This window comes from Neltuma alba, unplaced genomic scaffold (assembly GCF_004799145.2).
Source record: "Neltuma alba isolate B1F8T4 unplaced genomic scaffold, ASM479914v2 tig00000130_pilon, whole genome shotgun sequence".
Lineage (NCBI taxonomy): Eukaryota > Viridiplantae > Streptophyta > Magnoliopsida > Fabales > Fabaceae > Neltuma > Neltuma alba.
The window spans coordinates 31,008-52,083 of NW_021631929.1; the positions used below are offsets into that span (position 1 = coordinate 31,008).

At 30.4% G+C, this 21,076-nt stretch overlaps 2 protein-coding genes across 2 annotated transcripts; one reads left to right on the forward strand and one right to left on the reverse strand.

The window, feature by feature from the left end:
* Positions 1–1,831: 1,831 nt before the first annotated feature.
* LOC114748598 (vacuolar iron transporter homolog 3-like) lies at positions 1,832–2,410 on the forward strand. Its single transcript, XM_028937064.1, has one exon. The coding sequence runs from the start codon at positions 1,832–1,834 to the stop codon at positions 2,408–2,410; it is 579 nt and encodes a 192-aa protein (XP_028792897.1).
* Positions 2,411–9,735: 7,325 nt separating this feature from the next.
* Positions 9,736–12,667, reverse strand: LOC114748087 (benzyl alcohol O-benzoyltransferase-like). The gene is made up of 2 exons (XM_028936470.1): positions 12,163–12,667; positions 9,736–10,880 (listed from the first exon to the last, which is right to left on the reverse strand). Exons 1-2 carry the CDS (start codon positions 12,616–12,618, stop codon positions 9,945–9,947), a joined length of 1,392 nt encoding a protein of 463 aa, XP_028792303.1. The 5' UTR covers positions 12,619–12,667; the 3' UTR covers positions 9,736–9,944.
* Positions 12,668–21,076: the final 8,409 nt, after the last annotated feature.

Consider the following 21,076-nt stretch of genomic DNA (forward strand, 5'->3'; position numbering starts at 1 on the left):
AACTATCATTATTAAAAAGACTGCCTTGGAAAAAATGCATAAATATGAGAGATAAAATGGATTAGAATCTTATATTTAGAACCAAAATAAAAGTCAAACAAGATCTTATACAGTATTAAGGACTGGAGGTAATGTGTCTTGTATTCAGGATTAGAGTATTAATATAATAAAATAGAAGCTTCAGAGATACTACTTAGTATATTACTATTTATCTTAGTTATGAAGGCACCTAGTCGCCAAGAGTAGTTGGCAATGTTGTGTTGAAAATTGTCGCACGGACAAACTTGTTTTACGCGTTTGATTGCTGCTTCTATCTTAAAGGGGTTGGTAAATCAAATTTAGATTAACCAAAAGTCCAAAACGCAATCTTCCCATTCATTATAGTATAATTATTTAAGTCAATTTGTGACTTCATCAATCAAATTAATGGAGGATTCTCGTACTTTTTCATTCTTCCTAGGTAATATAATATCTTATCTGAGTCTTTTTCTTTCTATAAAAAAGCCGTAAATATTACTCTATATTATAAAAAAAATAAAGGGTTAATATAATTTTTAGTCCTTCAAGTTTGCTCTCATTTTAGTTTTGATTCATCAAATTCTAAACTATAAGTTTTGGTCCCTGAAGGGGCAAAATAATACAAGTTTTTATTAGATTATAGGGACTAATATTATAACTAAAAAGAAACTTGAGGGATAAAAATGTATGGTTTGAAATTTGATGGACCAAGAGCAAAATAATGATAAACTTGAGGGACCAAAATTTGTATTACTGCAAAAATAAATAAAGAAAAATTGTTTAAAGGAACCAAGTAAAATCTAGGAGAAGCCCTCAACTTGGGAAGCATATCATCCTCAGAGTTCTTTTCTCTTTCAACATGTTCATATTGAACCATTTCTCAAACAATCTACGATTCTCAACCCCATCTCATTTTATTTATAACTCACTTTACAAAAATTTATGAAGCAATTAATTTTTTTTCAATAATTCTCTCAGTATTTGTGATAAATATATTTACGGTGGAATTTTCTGAACATTAAATACAATTTTATTAATTTTATCCTTAATTAATTGTATTATCTTTTTCTTATACGTTTTCTTTTATCTTTTTCCTTATTATTTCTCTTTATCACTTATATCTTATAAATAAAGGTATCCTTGAAAAAAATAGTACATTTCTTATATATTTGTAAGAGCTCCTCTAGTTTTAAATGTAAAATCCAGTTAAGAAATTAAATGCAAAATCTCAAGATACTTTATCTCTCATATTTATTATTTTTCAAACTAATTTATTTAACTTATAAATTGATGTATAATGATAATCTAATATTACATAGGAGTAATATATGAAGATTATGTCATATTTGTTAAGATTAAGTAATCTTTTTATCTTTCTTAATATATCTAAATTAATTAAGTAGCTTTTATATTAAGGGATAAGAGGAGTAGTTTTTTTAATTCATGCATTATTCATAAAATATTATTGACACTATTATGACGGTTCTTATTACTAAATACCCTATGCAAGCCAAAATCAATTTCAAAAGAGCTCTTTTACAACAAAAGCATATTAGAAAAGTAATACAAGAATTGCTAAATTTGTACACCAGACTCTCCAATAATTTAGCCTTAACCTTAAAATGCCTTTTAACAAGGCCATGCATGCAACCACAAAAAATCCCGCACTTACACTGTGTATATATATAGCTTTCTCCGTCCCCTCTTTATCCAACACATCCAAGCAAAGTCGGTCCAGTTTTTAAGCCTATGAAGTATGAATCCCCCACCCATCGTTTTCCCCCCACCTAGATATATATATACAATCGTCGTGATGGTGATGAGACTCGTCGAGGTTGATAACCTACAAGGGGCCATATTGTTCCGAACCGCCGTTTTCAAAGCGAACGAGGGCTTGGTCTGGACGGTGTCGCTCTATGTGGAATTGATGAAGGAGGACGTTGGGACGAGGATCATCGTCGTATGTGTTGGCTCAGTCTGTGGAGCTTTGGCTATGGCCATCTGTGAGTTTGTATCCGCGTCTTCGAAGTTTGAAATCAAGGAAGCTCGGTTGAAAAGAGGAGAAGAATTGACGGACGACGAAACAAACTTACCATGCCCGCTTATGGCTGCCATGGCCGCAGCAGGTGGGTTCGCCTGCAGCGCTATCTTCCCGATCGTGGCGGCACCCATAAGAGAGTACAAGGTGAGGTTGGCGGCGGCGGCGGGTGTGGCGAGCGTTGCCTCGCCAGCGCTTGGAATGTTGATAGCTCGTTTGGGGAAGGCACCGGTAGTTAACTCATCTTTGAGCTTTTTGATCGGGGGGTGGCTTCTCATGGCAAGCGCCTTTGCCTTCATAAAATTTTTGGATGAGATCCGATGCGAAAAAGAACCAATCTGTGGATATAAATAAATGTAATTAATAATGTGGGTTGGTCACACACACACACACCCCCCCACGTTGAATGATGTATTTGTTGTCTGATGACAGAGTGATATTGTGATTAGGGTTTTGTTGCGTTTAGCGTTTTCTAGACCATGTGGACGTTTTTTTTTTTTTTTTAGAATACAAAGACAAACAAAAAGCTTGAGAAATAAAACTAGGCAGTACCCCTAGTAGTCAGATAGAAGCTTATTAGCAAAGGTATTGCTTTTATAGAAACACTTTTAAAGGAGTCAGCAGTATGGCGTTCACGAGCCAAGTAGTCTGTAATTATGTGTAGTTTGTTGGGTTTTTATTCAATAAAATGATATTTCAGCTGCAACAAAAAGAATTATCCATACTGATGTGCTTGTATAGAACCAATGTTTTAAGAACCGGACCGGACCGGACGGTCAAACCGGTTGAACCGTGACCCGGACTCGTTAACGGCTCGGTTTGGACCAAAAAACCGTTCATATAGTTGAGCCGGATTGGACCGGAGTTGAGTCGTTATTAAGCCGGAAACCGGAGTTGGACCGGGAACCGGAACGGTTTTCAGAAAACCGGACGGTTTTTTAGCTTGACTGAAAAAATACTAAAAATTTAAAAAAAAATAGAAGAAAAATAAAAAAATTGATCCCCTTAAATATCCTAATATATTTTTAGACTATTTATAACCATAGAGTATTATTTCATTGAAAATTTCATATATTGTGGTGTTAAAATCGTAAGTCGCTAGTCTTTTTGTTTTGATATTTGGTCTATCGTTTAAAAAAATATTTTGATTTGAATGAATTGATATTTGTAATATCATTAAATATTTTAAACATACATAAATTTAAATATATAAGGTTTTAGTCCATTTTCAATGATTTCATTATAATTTTAGATTATTTAAATGCATTTCTAAATTATTTAATAATTTGATATTTTTCATATATACTAATTATATGTATATAATATTGTTTTAAATTAATTATTGCATCACCGGTCTGACCAAACGGTCCGACCGATCCGACCGATTGAACCATGACCCGTTGATCTTTCCGGCTCGACTTCCGGTCCGGCTTTTAAAACATTGTATAGAACGATTAGTTTAAGGCCGATTTGGTTATTGTTATCAGCATCTTCCATTTACAGTTAATTTGGTGTGTCATGTGGAGGCAATTGATGCTTTGTGGGTGACATGCTTTAAACATTATAACATCCAACAAGATTTCAATACCCTTTGAGTTATATATGTTGTTAGGCTTTGGCTTGCTGCTCCAAAAACTCGCGGTGGCGTATCTCCTTGATCCCAAACAATCCTTCACCTTCAAAAGGTCTTTGTTTGACGGAACTTCCTCGGTTTCTGCAGGGTAGCTAGCTAGCATGTCAGTCCATGATGGACATTTGAATTGGATACTATTTTGCAAGGCTAATTCTGGTTCAACCTGACTTTGATTTAGACTTGTGTGGGTGGACTTCTGCTTGATTCATTGTGGACATTTGGTTCATTGAGCTTGAGTTTAGGCTACTCTACATTTATTTTCTTTCCAGTTTTGTTATCTTTTACTTTATGTTGAGCCGGCCTTTGTCTGTTGATTGTTTGGGCTTTGCTCAAATAATTTTTTCGTAACCAGCCGACCTTTTCATCTGTATTTATTTATCTTTTAATGAAATTGTCTTTTAATAAAAAGGGGGGGCCTATTTGGGAGCAACTCTTTATGAAAAGCACTTCTAACATTCACTTATACTAGAGCTCAATATCTTAGCTTTTTTATATGGCTAATTCCTTCCATTAGGATTAATATAATGGCTGTTAATTAAAAAAACTCTAGTTAGAGAGATTAAACGCAGGGTCCAAGAGGAAACAATTCAGGGCAAATGAATTTATTGCGCGAACTCCTTATAAATCATATATATTATTTTTTTGCCAATTTTATTATATAAGGATGATTTTATGTTCACATTTCTATCTACACATCTCACTCTATATCTTTACCATTTGAGATAGATTCAGGTAAGGTTATATGTATTTTATTTTTTAATTAATAACAATATGGGTAAATAAATGCTCCACGGCATAATTATTATAAGAGTACTATCAGTCTGTCACAGTATCACTGAAGCATGGTAGGCTCCATATTATTTTTCCTTAATTATTGCCAGAGTTACCCTTTTCACTCTCAAAAGTCAAAAACGATCAAATTTTTGTTAAAATTAAAAGTTAGTACATGGTTATATATGATACCAATATTCCTTTTATTTGTTCATTAATTCAACAGTTAGTTGACCATTAATTATGTTCCGACCGAAATTTTGAAATATTGATAATTTTAAAATTAATTAACATTAAGAGGCAGAGGAAAATTGATGATATATTTTGCAGAAGGTGAAAATGAATGTGCGTCAGTGATGACTAAGTCGTCTCAACTTCTTAATTTTTTTTTTGGTTTGCCATTTTCTTATTATTATTGTTATTTAAATATTTTAGTACGAAACTTGTTCAAAGAACCAATATTACTATGTCAAATTAACGTACTACGTGGGTTAGCTCTAGTTTAGATATCTCCAACAGCAAGCAAAGCTTTCTAGACATCCAATGGCTATATGTCTGTTTCATGGGTAATGTCTTTAATTTGTTTGATCAAACCCTTATTAGGAGGCAATGAATGCATATAATATAAGTCCCTTTGTTTTTAAAATTATTATTGCTTGTTTGTTTCATATTATTTCTCTTTATGTGTAATTTTAGATTTGAATTTCTTTATCGAAGCCTAGAATCATGCATTGGGCAAAATTATGTGGGGTTGTGTCACAAAGCATTTTAAATTCTTAGAATGGCCTGTTGGATTGGTGATCCAGAGAACTGGCTATTTCGCTGGTTCAATTGACCCCAACTAAATTGAGAATAAATAATAATTAATTTGGATTCTCACTGGAAAAGTATTCATATTATAATTTTCTATTTCATAGTATCTCAGATGGGATCATCTGTAGTAAGAGGATACTCATATGTTAAAAAAAAACGTCAATTGACTCCGGATTTTTTATGGTTGACCCGATACTGTCCAGAGAGTTGGCCGGACCATCAAGTTAGGTTTTATATAATTTTTTTTCCTATCGTGTTCAAAATGACGCCATTTGAGTTAAAAAAAAGTTAGGAGTCTACATATTTGTGGTCTGATTTTATTTTGTGGGGTTGTATGTGTTTTATACATGAATGTTGTATTTACTTATATGTTAGTATTTTATTTAAATATTACTTCTTAGAGTTGTCTATGAATATTTATATATATAATTAAATTATATTCTTTCATTATAATCGATTTTTTATAATGTTTTATTTTTTAAAAAAATATTTTTAATATAATTTTAATTTCTAACGACACTAATTTTGAATTTTAAATCATAAATAATTTTTTTATAAATAATTTTTAAATTTATTTTTTAATTAATATTGATAAGATATACAATTTAATGATATATGTATTATATTACATTATATTATATTATCTATATGTATTTTATATATTTGAATAAAATCATTTACAATTAGGCAAAAAATCTTGTTATTCAAAAATAACTACTATAATAAAATCTAATAAATTATTCTATATAAAAAATTAAATGATTTAGATAGATTATGATAAACAGTATTCTCCTACTTGTATATATATCCTATGTAATTTATTTTCTTAAAATTCTTTGTATACACCATTTGTTTTTGTATTGAAGACTAAAATCAATCTATATCATGGGTATTAATTATATCCTGATTAAATTTGATTGTTTAATAATTGAAATTCAAAATTTATTTCAATATTAACTTGCATTCATATAAATTTATTAAATTGTTATGAATTTCTATCATATATTATATATTTCAATATATTTTAGATAAGATAAAATTATTTCTTTCTTATATCAGTTTGTATAAGAAAGTTATTAATATTCTTATTATATTTTTTAATTATTATTAATAATCAAGAGGAATTTATTTTAACAAAATATAAACAAGTTGTCTAAGAAATTGTCTTTTTATTTTCAGTATATACATAATGATGACATGAATGATGACGATATCTTCATTAATAACAACTCCACAAGTATATCGATTTATTTTATAATTAAAAATGTTTTTAAATCATTATATTCTTAATTGTTATTATATAATTTTTGTAAGATTATAATTAAAAATAACAAAATTTAAAATTAGTGAAGGATTAGCGACGGAATGAAATTAGCAACGGAATTAGTGACAAAAACTTCTATGACAAACAATTTAGCTACGGAATTAGCGATGAAAATTTCTGACGAAAAAAATTCCGTCGCTAAATATTTACTGACGGATTTTCCAATGAATTAACGACGGAATTTATTGATGAACAAAAATTCCGTCGCTAATTTGTCACTAATATTAGCAACAGAAAAATTCCGTCGCTAATCCGTCAAAAAAATTAACGACAGAATTTTCGTCGTAATTCCGTCAAAAATTAGCGACAGAATTTTTTTTTTTGTCGCAAATTCCGTCGGAAATTAGCGATGAAATTTGTTTCCGTCACAAATTCCGTCGCTAATTAGTTGTTTTTTTTATAGTGGATGCATCTAGCACCTCGATTTTATTTTTTTAAAGTATCCAACACCCTAATATTATTTTTTTAGTTACATCCAATAATCTTCAGGGTGCTTTGAAATATCAAAAATAATATTAAAGCGTTGAATGCATCAAAAAAGATAAAATCGAGGTGATGAGTGCACCTAGGCAATAAAATTTGGGTGCTAGCTGAACCTTATCCATAATAAAATATAGGTATAGTCAAGACTTTTGCCAAGTCCCCACGAAACGATAGTCACGTCTAACCAAAAGGAAATAAAAGTTCAGGACACACTGGGAAGTTTCATGGATGATGACTTGATAATTTTTTTTATCTATATATATTATTATAATAAAATATAATAAGTTTTTGGGAAAATTAGAACAAAGCACCTATAGAGAAAAATATTTAGTGCAGAGGATCATAAAAATTAGAATTATTTTAAAGAACCATATATTAAAATATAATTTTAGAAAGATAAAATTGTCTACAACTAATCTTCTTATATTCTCTCATATGATATTTCAAAAATTGACAGTTAATGAGTTCCTTTAAATATAATTTTAGTCAATAAATTTTTATAATTTTATAATTTAATTAAAAATACATATATACAATTGTAAAATATTTTTAGCCAACATATATATTTAAAAGATTTTCACAAGCAAGTTTTAATAAATAAATGAAATTAAACATTTAAATTACTAAAAAATAAAATTTTATATTTATAAAATTAATTAAATTTATAATATGGTAATTGATTTAATAGCATAGGGAAAAAAATTAGAATATGTATTTTCAATTTTGAATAAAGATATGTTATATGTGATTAAATGATAATTATTAAATAATATTTGTGTTAAGGAAGGCTATTTTGGTCCAAATAATAAGTCAACACTATGATTTAATGGTTATGGATAAAAGTTAAATCTCAAAACAGGAAAGCTTGTGCAATATATATTTTGATTTTAATGATATTCATATAGGTTTTCAAAATAAAAATAAGATCTCTGTAATTTAAGTAGAAAGGATATTGATATATTTTACTCTTTTTTTTATTCTTAAATGTAAACAAAATAGGAGAATCACAAAGGCAACAAATAAAGTGAAAAGGGTAATTTGGTATTTTAAAATCTATATTTGAACAGTTGGTTCTTTTAAATAATTCTAATTTTTATGGTCTTTCTTACTAAATATTTTTCTCTATAAGTCCTCTGGTCTAATTCTCCCTAAGTTTTTACTGTGCATGTGTAGTAAAGATATCTTTAATTAATTAGATTGTCAAATATAAAAAATATATTTTATTATAAATCTAATGTAAACATATTTTTAGTAATATTTAAAATCATAATTTTTTAAAAAATTTTAGGTTTTTTTTTTTTTAGCTCAGAGCATCCTCAAGTCACTTTAGACTTGATACTAATTTTTGTCAGGCCAAGAATATAATGTTAAGTTTAAAGCTCTCCCAAAAAATGTATTTCTCAAGATTTAAGCTTACTATTTTAAGTAACAACTTGTGTTGATAAAATTTTAGCTTTTGAGGTAGCTAGAGACAAACATAAATTACATAACATTACCAAAAATAAAATTAATTCTCTCTGTCATCTGTTGTCGTTTTCGCCAAATATAGATTTTCAGGTCACCTTAATTGTGTCATGCAGTCAAAACGTGTGTCACGTGAATGCTAAAAAGACATTTACGAAGTAGTTGATATTATTTTGCGGATGATTTTCTAACCACCAATTTCACTAGAGGGAATCAGAGCTCATCAAAGTGACGAATGGCATCATACTTACCAAATCAGGACAATTCAAATTTAATATGGATGGTCTAGAAACTTTTTATAATTTGTATTTTTCTTAATTTTTTTATTTTAAAGGGTACAGAATCCAAGGTAAAAACAATATCTCAACTAATTATTAATTTTTTTCAAAAGTAATCTTTAATTTAAAGATTATAGATTAAAAAATTTAAATTTAAATCATTAAAATTGTATTTGAGTCCCAAAATATTCATACATGCAATGAACTCCGAACTAGTTGTCCAACAACTGCTATAATTAAGTTCTGCTACAAATTTTGATGCCACTTGGTAGTAGCCATTCCTCCTCGATTCAAACATCACTACCTTTCTGTAGTTTGTCTCTCTGTTTTTTTAAATGGTTTTCTTTTCGTATCACAAATTTTTTCAGATTGTAGGTAGCTAGAGTTGGGATTTAGTCCAATTCGAAGGAGGGAAAATTTCAATAAACCTCCTTTATAGCTAATTAATGTCAGTTACTTCCAAAAAATTCTGAAATTTTATTGGATCCTCTTAACCATAATTTTTTGTGCCAGAAAATAAAAATACTACTACCTCATTTGAGTTGCAAATCACAGAGTTTGTATTACATATCACTAAATTCTTGTTGTAGATAGCCGAATTTGAGTTGTAAATTCTTATAAATTTTATGAATGAATGAACAACTCAAATTCATCCATTTATAAAAAAAATTTTACAGTTTACAACAAGAAGTCAGCAATTTACAACTTAAATTCGGCGATTTGTAACTCAAATAAAGTAAGGATATTTTTGTTTTCTCATAAAAATTTTTTGATGCATTGAAATTTCAGAATTTTTAAAGGGTTGACTGATATTAATTGGTTACTGAATGGTGTTTATTGAAAATTTTCCTTGCGAAAGAATAACAGACTGATATTGATAACATGCGGGAATGGTGATATATATGCATATATGCAGACAACAAAGAAAAACCAACAACAATACACACCTACATCTAGAGTACTCCATCAATAATAACATGGATCCTGACCCACTTCATTAAAATAACGGACCCTCAGCGACAAAGATCCATAACCAAACCAACCACAACTATAAGCTATTAATAATTGAGGTAATTAAACCATGCACAATATGTATTTAACACAGCCCAAACGACCATGTAATTATGATAATGACGCTAGACTATCTGAGAAGCTTGTTAATTGTTCTAGTTGGCCAAGTACACGATCCAGTTCATGGATGAACCTCTTCATAGCACTGAGCGGCAAGTAGAATGGCACAACAATACCTTCCTCTCCTTTTGCATTCTCACATGCAGCATAATAGCTCGCTCCAGGAAAAGGACCGGCTCCGGCCGTCGCCGGTCCACCGTACACCGCCTTACCCCACCCAAAATCCACACCCCTAAACCCGAGACGAGACGTGTCCGACACGATCCATGTTCCGGGCATAACGAAGCAGGGTCGTCCTTTAGTGACCATAAAATCAGCCACAGATTGCATATACTCCACCGTGGCCTCAGCTTTGGCCTTCTTCACCAACTCTAAGGCATACCCAAATGGATTTTCACATAGCTTCCCTGCTGTTGTGACTGCAGCTGGGTACACAAAACCATTGCCATAGTAACCAAGTGGTAGTACTGGAGGGTTTGATTTGCCCCTTACATTACTGATGCACATAAAGCGAACCTCTTGAGAGGGTTCTAATTGCAATGCTTTAGTACGACAACGCCATAGGAAAGCCGTGAGAGCTTCAAACCTTGTAGTGTACTGACCATTATTATAACTGGAAAACATTTGGCGGATGGCTTCTAGCTCTTTGGGTCCAAAGAAGAAAGAGTGATGAGCGATGCTCTCTTGGGTCCATATTGGATCGTAGTTATTGGGGATTTGCTCGTACTCACGATGTGTACAAGTAATTTGAGGCGGGTCCCTTGCTGATAGAAGCTCTCTCCGCCATACCGGAGCAACCGACGGTTCACGTGCACCGCCGGCAATCTCCACCACGGCGTTTAGGAATTGGACTATGCCAGGACCGTCACTCATGGTGTGATTTAGGCGGTAGGCCAAGATGAATCCGCCACACTTGAGGCGCGTCACCTATAACAAAATGAGCGCAGATGCTTAAATATAAATCGCCATCATACGTTACAGGAAAAATTAATTTGTAAATAACTATTAACTCCGGTCTTTAATATAAAAGCTAGTTGACTAATTTAAATAGATTAAGAAAACTTGTTAAGTTAATTACTTGTAATAAACAGATGTTGTCTTTCCTAAAATATCCTGGCTAATTAAGTTTATTAGATAGAATTATTATCATTACAAGGACTATCTTAGAAAAAAATAGATAAATATGGGAGATAAAGTGGATTGGAACATATATTTAGGATCAAAATAAAAGTCAGATAAGTTCTTATAATAAGGACCAGAAGTAGTATAATCTTATATAATTTTAATTAATTAGGTCATCGTAGTTTCTTTATCAAGTCTTTATGCTTTTCTCAATCATATATATTGGTTTCTATATTCATAATTTGTTAATTTATAAGAGAAACAACGTTAGTAACTGATGACATAGCTCTTAACTCAACATGTACTTGAATTAATTTTATCTCATGGATGTAAATAAAATCAAAATCAATCAGGTTTTTTTAACCTCTCCAAAATCAATCAAATTACATATTATTCGTATAAAAGTAAGAAGTTAATTATGAGCATAATAATTTCTTAATTTTTAACTTGATACTCCCTCCGTTCCTTATTATAAGAGACATTTGATACTTATGCCATGTTCCTATATATAAGAGACATTTAAAAGTTGTCTCTACTTTTTTGTGTTGATTTCCTATTTTACCCATATTTATTGTTTCCAACTCACACTCTCTCTCCCTCTCACTTCTCTTTCTTTCAATAATTTAATTATTCTCTCTCATGCTCTCTCTCCTTATTAATGAGGGCATTTTTGGAAAAAAAATTATATTGATTGTTCTTAACTAATTTTAACTGCTTTTTTGATCAACGTAATTCGGTTATTCGTCTCTTATAATAAGGAACGGAGGGAATAATAACTAAACTATTTTTTTAAAAAAATCTTTTTTATGTTATATTTTGTGGTAACTTTTCATACGGTTTCGTTTCGTCAGCATCCACAGTAACTCTAATTAGAAGATTCTTAATATAATGATCGAGCTGGAAACTTGAAAATATTTAATAAAAAACATAATTCCCTGGTCAAAAAAATAAAAAAACGTAATATATATAAATGCTAAAAAATCACATGAAATTATGAGAACTGACGGACTTATTCGACTTATTTTATAAAAGCGAGGAGGATGATATATATGGTAGAAATCAAAGTGTTGGGGAAAGTCATTAAGACCTGGATGATTAGGAGGGGACAGTTGAGAACTCCTTGAGAACCAGGAACGTTATAAAGCAACTCATCAAAATATGGGAATGGAGGCTGAAGAGTGTCACCGAATTGGTGAAGACTAATATCAGCATCGGCTTCAGTAAACATCACTCCTTCTCCATTACAATCCACCATAAGCTTCCGTCCATCTCCTTCTCTCAGTCGACCTGCAAACGGGTAGTAAAATACCAGAGCTTCAGAAAGTGCCTTCTTTATCACTTGAGCTGGGTCCTTCCCTTTCATGGAAGCTTTGTGACTGTAGAAGTGCATAAATGGTATCTGAAATCGTAAACCATCTTGGTCATCTATGTCGGAGAGCGGTTTCAATTCACGAGGGGTGGGCTTCGCCGGGGACACCAGTTCAGGTTGGTGCCGCCGCACAGTAAAGGCTCCGTCGCCGGAAAGTGCTTCAGGAGGAGCCATATTATGACACGAACAAAATCACAAAGGGAGGAGATCAGAGTGAGAGTTTTATTGTATGTTTGATGAGTTTATTTTTGAGCGAGGTGGCAATATTTATAACGGCGGATGGGATAATGAAAAAATCGAATTGTTGTTTGTGGCTGTGAATTTGTGATAATTTGCCTCTGCACAATTCTCCAAGAAAAACAAAACCAAATATATGTGTGTGTGTGTGTTGTCGTTTAGTACTAGCATTTCAGCTTGTGAACGCGTCCCGAGTCTCCTCTCTTGTTAAATTAACGCGGTGAAATATCTTTTTCATAGGCGTTCACAATTTTGAAAATATTTGTGGTACAATTATGTTCTAAAAACATATTTTTAAAATTAAAAGTAGTTTTGTTCTTAAAGTATTTTTCAAGAGTAATTTTAATCTCACTTTTAACTTTACATTCAACATCTTAAAATGTTTTTTTAGTACCAATATAGCACTCAACACCCAATATAATTTTTTTTGCTCAGTTTTTCCTTTAAAGTATTTTCTAAATTAATTTTTTTGTTCAATTTTTCGTACTCATAGGTAACATTTTCAATGTTCAATTATTCAATTTTTTGAATAGTATTAAAAGCTCGTAAAACGAGGATTGAAAATATGTAAGCTTATTATTGAAAAACTGAAAAGCTTCCACGGAGTTTTTACGTCCTGAAAGTAATTAAAGATTAAATCACCCGAAAAAAAGAAAGTAATTAAAGATTGTAGGTAAAAACATGAAAGATAAGTATCGCAAATATTTAAAATAACCACTAAAAAAATTTGGAAAACATCTCATTGAAAATGTTAAGAACAAGTACTAAAAATATGGAAGATGAACACTGAAAATATGAAGAAAAAAAAGGAGTAATAAAAACATTAACTAAAAAAAGATATTTTAAGGAAAAATTGAATAAAAATTTATTTAAAAATATTGAATGCTATTAAAAAAATATTTTAGAATACTAAATATACCTTTATTTTTTTGTGTGTGGATATTTTACAGAATTATGGGCAAGGTTAAGATTGCTTCTAAGAACATTTTAACAGCACAATTATTCATGAAAAAAGTACTTCAAAGACAAATTTACACTATAAAATATTTGAAGACACTAACTGCACCTGAAAAAATAGGGGAGGAAATTTCTAGGAATCTTTTTTATTTTTGGCATATCTAGGGAATTTCTAGGAATCTAGCCTAAAAGAAATACGATCATTGAGCTTGAGTGGGAAGAGATGTTCGCCCGTCATTTTCTTCGCATTAATTCTCTTTGAATTATGAACTCGATAGAGTTGATACAAAAAAAGGACAGCATCCTACATCCTTAAAATCCCCTCCAATACTTTTTGTAAAATTAGAATAATAAATAAAGACCGTAAAAATGATACATTTTCAAATCAAGATTTATCACAACACTTTAATAAATTTTAACAAGAATTGACTTGCAAATAACAGCATATTTTTATGAAAATGCCTGATTTGAGATTTTACAATTTTTACAATCTTTATTTATCATTTTTCTTTTTTATAAATTATAATTTTTTGAATAATTCTCATCCTTTTCTAAGCTACACTTTGAACATATATGAATTTAATACATTTTTTATTTTATAATTAATTATATGTACTTTTTTTCTATACATTCTTTCGTCTTTTTATATACCCACTTATTCTCTCTCACTTATCCTCTCTATGACCCAGGGCATATTTTAAGGGGAAAAAAGAATAAATTTATTACATATTTATTAAATTTGAACTAATTTTTAATTTATATGATTTAAATATTTATAACTTATTTTTTTAACCAGAAGTTATGAAATCGTTAGTATTTGTCTCAGGGTGTGTTTGGTACGAGGGATTTGGGAGGGATGGGAGGGAAGGGGAGGGATTTTAATCATTTCCCCTTGTTTGGCAACACACAAATTTTAGGAGGGGAGGGAAAATTTTTTAAATTTCCCCTCCCCTCCCCTCCTCAACCTCCCCTCCAAAATTGGGAGGATTTGGAGGGAAAGGGTAATATTTTGTCATATTATGACCATTATGCCCATATTTTGTCATGTTGTGACTATTGTGTCTATATTTGTCATGTTGTGACTATTATGCCCACGCCTTAAATAAAATAAGAGCAAAATTGTCCATATTAAAATATTTTCCCTCCCCTCCTCTCTTTTTTTATAAATCCAAACAAGATAATATTAAAATCCTTCCACTCCCCTCCCCTCCTCTTCCTTCCATTAAAATCCCTCCCCTCCCCTTCCTCTCATTGAGCCAAACATACCCTTAGTGATTCAAATAGAGAATGAGATAAAGCGACGTGTGAAAGAACGTACGTACAGCCAAAGTCATGTGGTTAGTTGAATATTTGAAATACGCATGAGGTCCTTTCGCAGCTGCCTTATTGATTTCATCGCCTTTCCCACCGTCCCAGAGTGTCCTCTTTATTGTCATTAATTCTTAGTATCGTTATGTCTAGATATTTCTTATTTGTGTGGTCTATGTGGCTTAATTAGATAGGAATTGACAAATAAATTGAGTAGTTTTTAATTGGATTATTATTATTGTACACTAATAACTCGTGATTTAATTAGCTTGTTTAATTACTGGTTGGCTGCATTTGATGTGTTCTATGTTTGTTGATTGTGCTATACCTCCCATTCTTAATATAATATTTACTTTGTAATTTAAATTGCGCTACAAATTATGTATACGAGAGTGTGAACGCAAGACAATTTAATTATTTCAACGTAATTAAGTACCTTAAATGGAGTTTAAAATAATATTCTTTTTTCGCCTAAGATACATCCAACATCCTAAAATATTTTGTAGTGCATTCAGCATCCTAAAATATTTTTTATGTGTATTTAGTACCTCAAAGTCACTTGAAAATATTTTTTGGTGCATCCTGCACTAAGGCAACAAAAAACACTTCAAGGTGGTGGACACACATAAAAATATTTTGAGATGCTAGATGCATTAAAAAATACTTTAAAGTATTAAATATACCTGAAAAAAAATATTTTGAAGTGCTGGATATATCTTAGTTTTTTTTTTTCCCTCTTTGTTTAGAAAGAATTTGTAGAAATGGTGTGGCTGTGCAGAAGCCAGCAAGCCCCTGTCAGTCATCGCGTCACTATGTGATGTGGTCCTCCCCGCATGGCCGCGTATGGAAAAAGCCTGTCGTTTGGGACCAACGTATGTGTGTACCGCGTTTGCATGGCTTGATTTGTTGACGTCCTCACCCTGCTGTGTGGTCACTATTTTACACACACACACACATTTTATTTGGGACACTTTCAAACACTAAAGATAAACACTAAGGACATACTCATTTAGTTTTATTTATAAGGAAGTGAGAAGAAATTTTTGCCCTATTTATGAGGTAGAGGAAGAATTTTTTTTTTTTTTGAATTGAATAATTTTACCTTTCATTTATTATTATACTGATATTGTTCTCATTAGGCGAAGAGGTACAAGGTATATTAATAAAAGGAAAAACTAATTTGACGGTCCTTATAGTTTTTATCATCAGTTTGGAATCAGATCCTAGTAAAAAAAATTTTCCTTTTTGTTAGATCTTTAACTTTCTCCTATTAGGTCCATTAATCCCTACAGTTAAATATAACAAACACCGTTATAACTTTCCGTTAAATCTTCTCCTCAACCCCTCCTAACGTGTTCCCAAGTCATGTCCATATAGCTCACAGGGGTAAGGTGGGAAAACAGGGAATGAAGGCAAAGTAGAAAAGAGAAAAAAGCAAAGAACCTTAAAATGAGGGTTTCGTACCAAGTTCATTTCTTTGAGCTTGAATTGCTAAGATAGAATATTCAGAGTCCAGACTAAGGGGAAGCAAATTTGAGATAAGAGGATCGCAAAAAATAGAGGAACAAATGAAAAATAAACTAAATCCAACAATAAAGTAAAGACAAATTCTATAACTAGCATAGATTCAATTTAACAAACAGCTTAAAGGGAGAGAGACTTGCGCAGATCCAGTTAAAAAAAAAAAAAGGGAAGAAAGTGGAAGTGGGTAAATATATCAGATGAACAGGTGGGACGCAGCTGGAATTCAAGGTGTTTTCACGAGTTTGATCGACGAGCTCACACTACTCATATCGGTGAGGTCGCGAGAACGGCGGGGAAGGAGAAGATGTCGATGGGAAGTTATAACGGTGTTTGTGTTATTTAATGGTAAGGATTAATTGACCGGAGAAAAGTAAAGGATCTAATAAAAAGAGAAAAAAAAACCATAAAAACCTAATTCTAAACTGATAAAAAGTACAATGACCTCCAAATTAGTTTTCCCAATCAATAAATATAGGGATATAGTTAAAAAAATTGTTAAATTTTAAATGAGAGTTAATAAAATTTATTTTTTTTAATTTGTGTGAAATATTTTAGAAATAATTATAAATATGACTAGATCAGTAAAATAAAACAGTTCTTATACATTAATAAATATAGTAAAATACTTCAACCTCATTTCTATATAAACTAAATTACTGGGAGCTTTCTTTTATTTTGAAAACCTATATGGACATTCTTTAAAATCAAAATATAAGTTGCATAAATTTTTCTTTTAATTTGATATTCAACTTTCATCCACCAAGCCGTTAATTGATCATAGCATCATAATGTTAACTCATTATTCTGACCAAAATGCCCTTCCTTAACACAAATATTACTTAATAAATATCATTTAATCACATATAATGTATTCTTATTCGAAATCAAAAAGATAATTTTGACATATAGTTTAATATTTTTATTAAAGATTGTTACCATATTACAAACTTAATTAATTTTATAAATATAAATTTTATTTTTGAATAAATCTAAATATTTAATATCATTTATTTATTAACATTTATTTGTAATGCAATCTTTTAAATATATATTGATTAAAAATATTTTCAAACATATATATATGTATTTTCAATTAAGTTATAAAGTCATAAAAGGATATAATTTCGAGAATCATATATTGATATTATATAATTAAAACTTTTAAATATATTTCTTAAAACATATCTTTGTTAAACAAATTACTCAAATTTTTGATCAAGTTGTTTGTTCAAATTTGAAGTTACCTAAATTTTGTCTAATTTTAGTAAAAATATTAAATAAATCATTAATAAGTATAAAAGTTAAAAGATATATTAGAGATTTAGCATAAATAAGAGATAGAATAGTAAACAAGATTTATTCTAATATGGTTTTTAATTAAAAAATATACTTCAAGAATATTTACAAAATATTCTTTTAACTGATGTTAATGATTTGGACTAAATTATATAGTTTTAAAATAGAAGAGAAGTCTATATAAATAATCAAGCCAAAACAAAAGATGACCAGAGCATTTTACTCTAATAAATAATAACACAGACAATATGTGCACCAGCACGGATTTAAAAGAAAAACAGACAAACAATACACGCGTGTATTTAAGTAGACTCGGTAGGTATTTGGTATATGCAAAAAAATAATTTAATAAATGTTTTTACTGAAATTGAGACAAAACTTTTCTCTTCTCATATATTATAAAATAACTTTTAAAATTATAGTTTAATTTTTACCCACACAACAATAACATGGATACTGACCCGCTTCAGCCAAGGGCCCTGAAAGGAGAAAGGATAAGGATCTATAATCAAACCAACCATGCACAAAACACACACACACATATCTGATGAACCCTATTCACCAAAACAAAATTGACTTTTAATGGCGAAACAACTTAGAGTGTAATAATTAATAACTATCGCGACAGATATTGATAACTTATGCCTTATATTTTTATAATGCACTGAGAAAATATGTTATTAGTAATTGCTGTGATAGTTGTTAATCATTACATATTAAGTTGTTAATAACTGCTCTTTCAGTTATCAATATATACTTAAAAAAATAAGAACAATTTAGTAATTAAATAAATAAAATCTCTTATAATAAGGTCTTTTAAGACTTTAGAATAATTTGATAATTTTAAGAGACATTTTTATATTTAATTGTTTCCAGTGAGATTTTATTGTAATTTTTTCACAGAGTAATTTATTAGATTAATTGTGGTCTGTGTCGGTTTTACTTTTCATGTGGATATAATTGTGGCTCAGCATTATTTTCGGCGTCTCCGCTCTCGTGATTGTGAAATTTCAAATTGGCGTTGCTTGTGAAATTAAGCGGTGTGGATGCAATTAACAACAATGCGAAGCAACAAATGACATGGCAAAGGTGACGTCACTATGAGTACCTACAATATAAGAAAATTACTCATACAATCCTACTTAAACTTAAGCAATTTGAAAGTGACACGTAGAGTAAATTTGAGTTATATGAAATTTGAGTTCATTCTAATTTAATCCCAGAAATTCTAAACCAGTCATTTTTTATCCTTAAAATGTTTTTTATGCGCTTAAATTTTTTTTTTAATCGTTGAGAGGGTGCTTTTAATAACTGATTTTAAATTTCAAAAACTAAAATCAAACTAGAATCAAATGGCAAAAAGATAGAAAAAGAAGCTTGAAATTGTAACATTTTAATTCAAGTACCTAACACTTTAAAATAAAAAAAAGTGAAATCAAATATAAATTTTGAAATTCAAGAAAAATTACACAAATACTCCTTTATTATTTTCTAAAAATGTTTGGAGCGCTTATCAGAACCCTCAATGGCAACCGGCCATTGGCCACTGACGGTGGTAGGTTGGCTTTTGCCCGTCCTTGTTGGAGCCCTTATTATTTTCTAATTAATTTACATGTTGTTAATCCCAACTCAAAATTTATTATTTCACAATCAGAACTTGTTATTCTCAGATGAAGTGTTCTCATTTTCAATTGATTTATATGTTATTTCACATGTGATGTATCATGGAAAAAAATATGTTGTTAATTCAAATTTCAGACTTGTCACTTCACAACTAAGACTCGTTATTTTCAGATAAATTGCTGTCATGAGTTAAAACCAAAATAAAAGAGTTAATTTTTTTTGGCATAATAATGTTAAAAAAAGCTTCTTAGCCCAGTGCCTGGATCAGAATATAACATTTTAAGACTTTTTTTCCTGTTTTTTTTCAATCAAATCAAATTTCATGCACGTAATACGATATATCCATGCAATTATTGGTGAAGCGGGTCAGGTCAAGATATATGGCCTGTATGTATGTTAACTACTCTTCTGATCATAAATATAAGACTTTTTTTATAGTATAATTTATACTACAAAAAAGAATCTTATATTTAAAACCAGAGGAGTATTTAGGAAGGGATGATAGGACAGTCTAGATGCTGCTTTAACTCGTTTTACCTATGTACTTTATATATTGTATAATTATTTTTAAAAAGATAATTCAAACGCCTCCTCAAACCATTCCTAAATTTGTTTTTTCTAATTAAACATAAAATCTTCGGCCAAAATAAAATTAAACATAAAATCTAAATTTAGTGTTCAGTCGGAAAAAAAAAATTCTAAATTTAGTGTCTTCTAAGTTTATAATTATTTTTTCATACTAATTGTACATAACGAGTGTGCAATTCCGTCAATAGAGTAAGAAGTAATTTAAAAAAATAAACATATATATACTGCAAATAATTAAATTAAGTAATTTACTTAATATTCATTAGTTATTTAATCCATATGTTTAGAGTAAGATGGAAGATAAATTATTACTCCCTCCAGTTCAAAATATAAGCTCAACTTTGTTGGATGGGCTTAGTTTTTTTATAAGATAATATTTACCTTTGTCTAAGCATTTAATGAGTTTTTTTTTCCTTCAAATTTACCCTCATATATTCTCTTTCTTTTATTTATTTTCTTCATTAACAAAAGTATATATGAAAAAAAAATACATGCCTGGCATATTTTTGTTTTAAACTGATTTTATTTAATTTCTTAATAAACGTAAATAGATCAAGTTTATCTTATATTTTGAACCAAAAGAATAGTGTTTATATAAATTAGCGTCACTAACTAATTCATACATGTTCTTATCCAAACACATAGAAAAACAGACAACAGCAAAACAGCACACACATCTTGACTTGATCACAAATGACATCAACCCTGAGCAGCTTCATTAAAAACAAGGGATCCGAAACGAAAAAGATCTATAAGCAAACCAACCAAAATTATACAGCAGCTACAAGCAACGCTGGATTATTTTTGGAAGCTCGATATCTTGAATGAACCTCTTCGAGGCATTGAGCGGCAAGTAGTATGGAACAACAATGCCTTCTTCTCCTTTTGCATTCTGACACGAAACATGATAGCTTACCCCGGGAAAGGGACCGGCTCCGGCCATTGCCGGCCACCATACACCGCCTTACTCCACCTGAAATCCACATCCCTAAACCGGAGACGCGAAACATTCAACACAATCCATGTTCCGGGCATAGTGAAGCAGGGTTTCAGTGATCATAAGAACAGCCACAGATTGCATATACCCCACCGTGGCCTC

What these genes read in the sequence shown, in the direction of transcription:
- LOC114748087 (XM_028936470.1), bottom strand. Translation starts at nt 12,618, where the DNA reads ATGGCTCCTCCTGAAGCACTTTCCGGCGACGGAGCCTTTACTGTGCGG. An exon ending in GTCCCCTCCTAATCATCCAG is followed by an intron (nt 10,881 to 12,162) that starts GTCTTAATGACT and finishes ATTTTGTTATAG; the next exon opens with GTGACGCGCCTCAAGTGTGG.
- LOC114748598 (XM_028937064.1), top strand. Translation starts at nt 1,832, where the DNA reads ATGGTGATGAGACTCGTCGAGGTTGATAACCTACAAGGGGCCATATTG.